The sequence below is a fragment of the Salvelinus alpinus genome, chromosome 6 (assembly GCF_045679555.1).
Source record: "Salvelinus alpinus chromosome 6, SLU_Salpinus.1, whole genome shotgun sequence".
NCBI classification, from domain to species: domain Eukaryota; kingdom Metazoa; phylum Chordata; class Actinopteri; order Salmoniformes; family Salmonidae; genus Salvelinus; species Salvelinus alpinus.
In genome coordinates this window covers 4,388,596-4,397,494 of record NC_092091.1, presented here as the reverse complement: position 1 = coordinate 4,397,494, position 8,899 = coordinate 4,388,596, and the positions used below count along the sequence as shown (strand labels likewise).

The 8,899-nt window shown below is 31.6% G+C and overlaps 1 protein-coding gene across 1 annotated transcript in view; it reads right to left on the bottom strand.

The window, feature by feature from the left end:
• Positions 1-2,359: 2,359 nt before the first annotated feature.
• Positions 2,360-8,899, bottom strand: part of smad6b (SMAD family member 6b) — a 51,986-nt gene continuing 45,446 nt past the window's right edge. The window contains exon 3 of the mRNA XM_071405163.1: positions 2,360-3,144. Within this exon, the coding sequence (XP_071261264.1) occupies positions 2,564-3,144 (581 nt within the window). The 3' untranslated portion in view covers positions 2,360-2,563. The remainder of the gene's footprint in view (positions 3,145-8,899) is intronic.

Here is an 8,899-nt window from a genome sequence, read left to right as displayed (position 1 = left end):
TACTGTATATAACTAGTAGACTGGTACTGTATATAACTAGTAGACTGGTACTGTATATAACTAGTAGACTGGTACTGTATATAACTAGTAGACTGGTACTGTATATAACTAGTAGACTGGTACTGTATATAACTAGTAGACTGGTACTGTATATAACAGACTGGTACTGTATATAACTAGTAGACTGGTACTGTATATAACTAGTAGACTGGTACTGTATATAACTAGTAGACTGGTACTGTATATAACAGACTGGTACTGTATATAACTAGTAGACTGGTACTGTATATAACAGACTGTTACTGTATATAACTAGTAGACTGGTACTGTATATAACTAGTAGACTGGTACTGTATATAACTAGTAGACTGGTACTGTATATAACTAGTAGACTGGTACTGTATATAACTAGTAGACTGGTACTGTATATAACTAGTAGACTGGTACTGTATATAACTAGTAGACTGGTACTGTATATAACTAGTAGACTGGTACTGTATATAACTAGTAGACTGGTACTGTATATAACTAGTAGACTGGTACTGTATATAACTAGTAGACTGGTACTGTATATAACTAGTAAACTGGTACTGTATATAACTAGTAGACTGGTACTGTATATAACAGACTGGTACCGTATATAACAGACTGGTACTGTATATAACAGACTGGTACTGTATATAACAGACTGGTACTGTATATAACAGACTGGTACTGTATATAACAGACTGGTACTGTATATAACAGACTGGTACTGTATATAACAGACTGGTACTGTATATAACAGACTGTTACTGTATATAACTAGTAGACTGGTACTGTATATAACTAGTAGACTGGTACTGTATATAACTAGTAGACTGTTACTGTATATAACAGACTGTTACTGTATATAACTAGTAGACTGGTACTGTATATAACTAGTAGACTGGTACTGTATATAACTAGTAGACTGTTACTGTATATAACAGACTGGTACTGTATATAACAGACTGGTACTGTATATAACAGACTGGTACTGTATATAACAGACTGGTACTGTATATAACTGACTGGTACTGTATATAACAGACTGGTACTGTATATAACAGACTGTTACTGTATATAACAGACTGGTACTGTATATAACAGACTGTTACTGTATATAACTAGCAGACTGGTACTGTATATAACTAGTAGACTGGTACTGTATATAACTAGTAGACTGGTACTGTATATAACAGACTGGTACTGTATATAACTAGTAGACTGGTACTGTATATAACAGACTGTTACTGTATATAACTAGTAGACTGGTACTGTATATAACTAGTAGACTGGTACTGTATATAACTAGTAGACTGGTACTGTATATAACTAGTAGACTGGTACTGTATATAACTAGTATACTGGTACTGTATATAACTAGTAGACTGGTACTGTATATAACTAGTAGACTGGTACTGTATATAACTAGTAGACTGGTACTGTATATAACAGACTGGTACTGTATATAACTAGTAGACTGGTACTGTATATAACTAGTAGACTGGTACTGTATATAACTAGTAGACTGGTACTGTATATAACAGACTGGTACTGTATATAACTAGTAGACTGGTACTGTATATAACAGACTGTTACTGTATATAACTAGTAGACTGGTACTGTATATAACTAGTAGACTGGTACTGTATATAACTAGTAGACTGGTACTGTATATAACTAGTAGACTGGTACTGTATATAACTAGTAGACTGGTACTGTATATAACTAGTAGACTGGTACTGTATATAACTAGTAGACTGGTACTGTATATAACTAGTAGACTGGTACTGTATATAACTAGTAGACTGGTACTGTATATAACTAGTAGACTGTTACTGTATATAACAGACTGTTACTGTATATAACAGACTGGTACTGTATATAACTAGTAGACTGTTACTGTATATAACTAGTAGACTGTTACTGTATATAACTAGTAAACTGGTACTGTATATAACTAGTAGACTGGTACTGTATATAACAGACTGGTACTGTATATAACAGACTGGTACTGTATATAACAGACTGGTACTGTATATAACTAGTAGACTGGTACTGTATATAACTAGTAGACTGGTACTGTATATAACTAGTAGACTGGTACTGTATATAACTAGTAGACTGGTACTGTATATAACTAGTAGACTGTTACTGTATATAACAGACTGGTACTGTATATAACTAGTAGACTGTTACTGTATATAACAGACTGTTACTGTATATAACTAGTAGACTGTTACTGTATATAACTAGTAGACTGTTACTGTATATAGTGCATCTTCTGTTTCTTTCCTCTTGTCCACACATAAATAATGACACTGTAATGAGTCCGTTTTTACAGTATAATATATATTTATTTACAGTATAATATATATTTATTTACAGTAGAATATATATTTACTTACAGTATAATATATATGTTTGATATAATATATAAAACTTTATATTAAATCTAGGTAGATGAAATGTGGTATAGTCTCTCTCTCATTCCATCTCTCTCTCGCTCTTATTCTATCTCTCATTCCATCTCTCTGTATTATGTGTGTGTGTTGAGCAGTATCTCCAGCCAGCAGGGGCATGATGTAATAAACTGTCTGGAATAGCAGGGGCCCCATCCCTTAGCGAAGCTAATCCTCACACTGTTAGGATCATAGGGCCCCTCTAGCAGCTCTATAGGGTCTGCGTGCTGCAAGCTCCTCAACCTGCCGGATCTCTCCCAGTCAAACACCCTGATAGAATATCCTGACATCACCTTCGTCACAACCAGACTCCTGCACCCAGGAACATCCAGGGTGGGGGAATTCACAAAGATGGGGTGTTGACTCCGGTTATAGGCCCACACCCCGTCCGGTTCCTTACTGAGGAGGATACCGTAACCGATCTTGGCGCGTGTGCGCTGGACGGTACTGGAGCGGGGGTGGTCTGTGGAACAGGGTTGATGGTTATTGTGGAGGCTGAGCTGGCTCAGACAGAAGCCGGATCCCTGAGGTAGGTCATAGAAGACAGAGACGGAGGTGTGGTAGACCGGGTAGAGACGGCCCACGCGCTCACGGTGTTCCCAGTAGGCCATGTGACACCACTGGCTCTGCTTGGAGACGTCCGGGGACATACTGGCATCTGGAGGAGGAGAGAGAGAGGAGGAGGAGAAAGAGAGGAGGAGGAGGAGAGAGAGAGAGAGAGAGAGGAGGAGGAGAGAGAGAGGAGAAGGAGAGAGAGATCGAGAGAGACAGTTTATTATTTCTGACTTTTGTGACGCCTCTGCTGGTTTGGGAAATGTTTTTTATGCTTTTGTACGCGGGGCGCTGTCCTCAGATAATCGCATGGTGTGCTTTCGCCGTAAAGCCTTTTTGAAATCTAACAATGCGGTTGGATTAACAAGAAGTTAAGCTTTTAAATGATGTACAGGGAAGGAGGCAGGGAGGGGAGAGAGAGGGAGAGAGAGGTAGGAAGGGAGAGCGGGAGAGAGGGGAGAGAGAGGTAGGTAGGGAGAGAGGGGAGAGAGAGGTAGGTAGGGAGAGAGAGACGGAGGGACAAGGCAGGAGGGAGGGACAGGGAAGGAGGGAGAGAGAGGGAGAGAGGGAGGGTCAGGGCAGGAGGGAGGGACGGGGGAGGGAGGAGAGGAGAGAGAGAGAGAGAGGGAGGGAGGGGAAAGAGAGGTAGGTAGGGAGAGAGGGAGGGAGGGGAGAGTGAGAGAGGGGGAGAGAGAGATGCAAACTTAAGACGTACTGTAGAGTAGTACAGTGAGTGAACACATTTAATTAGTCCCTATAGAAATCACTCCCCGGACCCTAGCACTGTTAGTGACACGCTCTAACCAACTGAGCCACACAGGACCATATTAATATACCATATACCAAACATACCATACTAATATACCGTATACCATACCATATTAATATACCATATACCATACATACCATACTAATATACCGTATACCATACATACCATATTAATATACCATATACCATGCATACCATATTAATATACCATATACCATACATACCATATTAATATACCATATACCATATTAATATACCGTATACCATACATACCATATTAATATACCATACATACCATACATACCATATTAATACCATACATACCATATTAATACACCATACATACCATATTAATATACCATTTACCATATTAATATACCATATACCATACATACCATATTAATATACCATTTACCATATTAATATACAATATACCATACATACCATATTAATATACCATATACCATACATACCATATTAATATACCGTATACCATACATACCATATTAATATACCATACACACCATATTAATATACCATATACCAAAAAATACCATATTAATATACGGTATACCATACATACCATATTAATATACCATATACCATATTAATACACCATATACCATACATACCATATTAATATACCATACATACCATATTAATATACCATATACCATACCATATTAATATACCATATACCATACATACCATATTAATATACCATATACCATATTAATACACCATATACCATACATACCATATTAATATACCATACATACCATATTAATATACCATATACCATACATACCATATTAATACACCATATACCATACATACCATATTAATATACCATATACCATATTAATACACCATATACCATACATACCATATTAATATACCATACATACCATATTAATATACCATATACCATACATACCATATTAATACACCATATACCATACATACCATATTAATATACCATACATACCATATTAATATACCGTATACCATACATACCATATTAATATACCATATACCATACATACCATATTAATATACCATATACCATACATACCATATTAATATACCATATACCATATTAATACACCATATACCATACATACCATATTAATATACCATACATACCATATTAATATACCATATACCATACATACCATATTAATATACCGTATACCATACATACCATATTAATATACCATATACCATACATACCATACTAATATACCATATACCATACATACCATATTAATATACCATATACCATATTAATATACCATATACCATACATACCATACTAATATACCATATACCATACACACCATATTAATATACCATATACCATACATACCATATTAATATACCGTATACCATACATACCATATTAATATACCATATACCATACATACCATATTAATATACCATACATACCATATTAATATACCATATACCATATTAATATACCATATACCATACATACCATATTAATATACCATATACAATATACCATATTAATATACCATATACCATATTAATATACCATATACCATACATACCATATTAATATACCATATACCATACATACCATATTAATATACCATATACCATACATACCATATTAATATACCGTATACCATACATACCATATTAATATACCATTTACCATATTAATATACCGTATACCATACATACCATATTAATATACCATTTACCATATTAATATACCATATACCATACATACCATATTAATATACCATATACCATACATACCATATTAATATACCGTAAACCATACATACCATATTAATATACCATATACCATACATACCATATTAATATACCATACATACCATATTAATATACCATACATACCATATTAATACCATATTAGTATACCATATACAATATACCATATTAATATACCGTATACCATACATACCATATTAATATACCATATACCATACATACCATATTAATATACCATATGCCATACATACCATATTGATATACCATATACCATACATACCATATTAATATACCATATACCATACATACCATATTTATATACCATATACCATACATACCATATTAATATACCATATACCATACATACCATATTAATATACCATATACCATACATACCATATTAATATACCATATACCATACATACCATATTAATATACCATATACCATACATACCATATTAATATTCCGTATACCATATTAATATACCGTATACCATACATACCATATTAATATACCATATTAATATACCATACATACCATACCATATTAATTTACCATATACCATACATATCATACCATATTAATTTACCATATACCATACATACCATATTAATTTACCATACCATATTAATTTACCATATACCATACATACCATATTAATATACCATATACCATACATACCATACCATATTAGATATTACATATACCATACCGTATTAGATATGACATACACCATACCATATTAAATATGATACATACCATACCGTATTAGATATTACATATACCATACCGTATTAGATATTACATATACCATACCACACTAGATATTATATATACCATACCGTATTAGATATTACATATACCGTATTAGATATTACATATACCATACCGTATTAGATATGACATACACCATACCGTATTAGATATGATATATACCATACCGTATTAGATATTACATATACCATAGCATATTAGATATTACATATACCATACCACACTAGATATTATATATACCATACCGTATTAGATATTACATGTACCATACCGTATTAGATATTACATATACCATAGCATATTAGATATTACATATACCATACCACACTAGATATTATATATACCATACCGTATTAGATATTACATATACCATACCGTATTAGATATTACATGTACCATACCGTATTAGATATTACATATACCATAGCATATTAGATATTACATATACCATACCACACTAGATATTATATATACCATACCGTATTAGATATTACATATACCATACCATATTAGATATTACATATACCGTATTAGATATTACATATACCATACCGTATTAGATATTACATATACCATACCGTATTAGATATTACATATACCATACCGTATTAGATATTACATATACCGTATTAGATATTACATATACCATACCGTATTAGATATTACATATACCATACCGTATTAGATATTACATATACCATACCGTATTAGATATTACATATACCGTATTAGATATTATATATACCATACCGTATTAGATATTACATATACCGTATTAGATATTATATATACCATACCATATTAGACATTATATATACCATACCGTATTAGATATTACATATACCGTATTAGATATTACATACACCATACCGTATTAGATATTACATATACCGTATTAGATATTATATATAACATACCGTATTAGATATTACATATACCGTATTAGATATTATATATACCATACCGTATTAGATATTACATATACCATACCGTATTAGATATTATATATACCGTATTAGATATTACATATACCATATTAGATATTACATATACCATACCGTATTAGATTTTACATATACCGTATTAGATATTATATATACCATACCGTATTAGATATTACATATACCATACCGTATTAGATATTACATATACCATACCGTATTAAATATTATATATACCATACCGTATTAGATATTACATACACCATACCGTATTAGATATTATATATACCGTATTAGATATTACATATACCGTATTAGATTTTACATATACCGTATTATATATTATATATACCATACCGTATTAGATATTATATATACCATACCATATTAGATATTATATATACCATACCGTATTAGATATTACATATACCGTATTAGATATTATATATACCATACCGTATTAGATATTACATATACCGTATTAGATATTACATATACCATACCGTATTAGATATTATATATACCATACCGTATTAGATATTACATACACCATACCGTATTAGATATTACATATACCGTATTAGATATGACATATACCATACCATATTAGATATTACATATACCATATTAGATATTACATATACCATACCATATTAGATATTACATATACCATATTAGATACTACATATACCATATTAGATATTACATATGCCATACCGTATTAGATATTACATATACCATACCATATTAGATATTACATATACCATATTAGATATTACATATACCATACCATATTAGATATTACATATACCATACCGTATTAGATATTACATATACCGTATTAGATATGACATATACCATACCATATTAGATATTACATATACCATATTAGATATTACATATACCATACCATATTAGATATTACCTATACCATATTAGATACTACATATACCATATTAGATATTACATATGCCATACCGTATTAGATATTACATATACCATACCATATTAGATACTACATATACCATATTAGATATTACATGTAACATACCGTATTAGATATTACATATACCATATTAGATATTACATATACCATATTAGATATTACATATACCATACCATATTAGATATTACACATACCATACCATATTAGATATTACATATACCATACCATATTAGATATTACATATACCATATTAGATATTACATATACCATACCGTATTAGATATTACATATACCATATTAGATATTACATATACCATACCGTATTAGATATTACATATACCATACCGTATTAGATATTACATATACCATATTAGATATTACATATACCATAGCATATTAGATATTACATATACCATACCATATTAGATATTACATATACCATAGCATATTAGATATTACATACACCATACCGTATTAGATATTACATGTACCATATTAGGACCATTATACAGTATTACAACAACAGGGTAGGTAAAAAGGAAGGAGGAAGTTTAAACTGTTTAAACGGTCTTCAGCAGTTGTCTTCCTATAAATACATACAGGAGGTACTGTATTGACATCTAAGCTTAGTAGACACCCACACCCACCCCAGCACCCTCCCCCCCG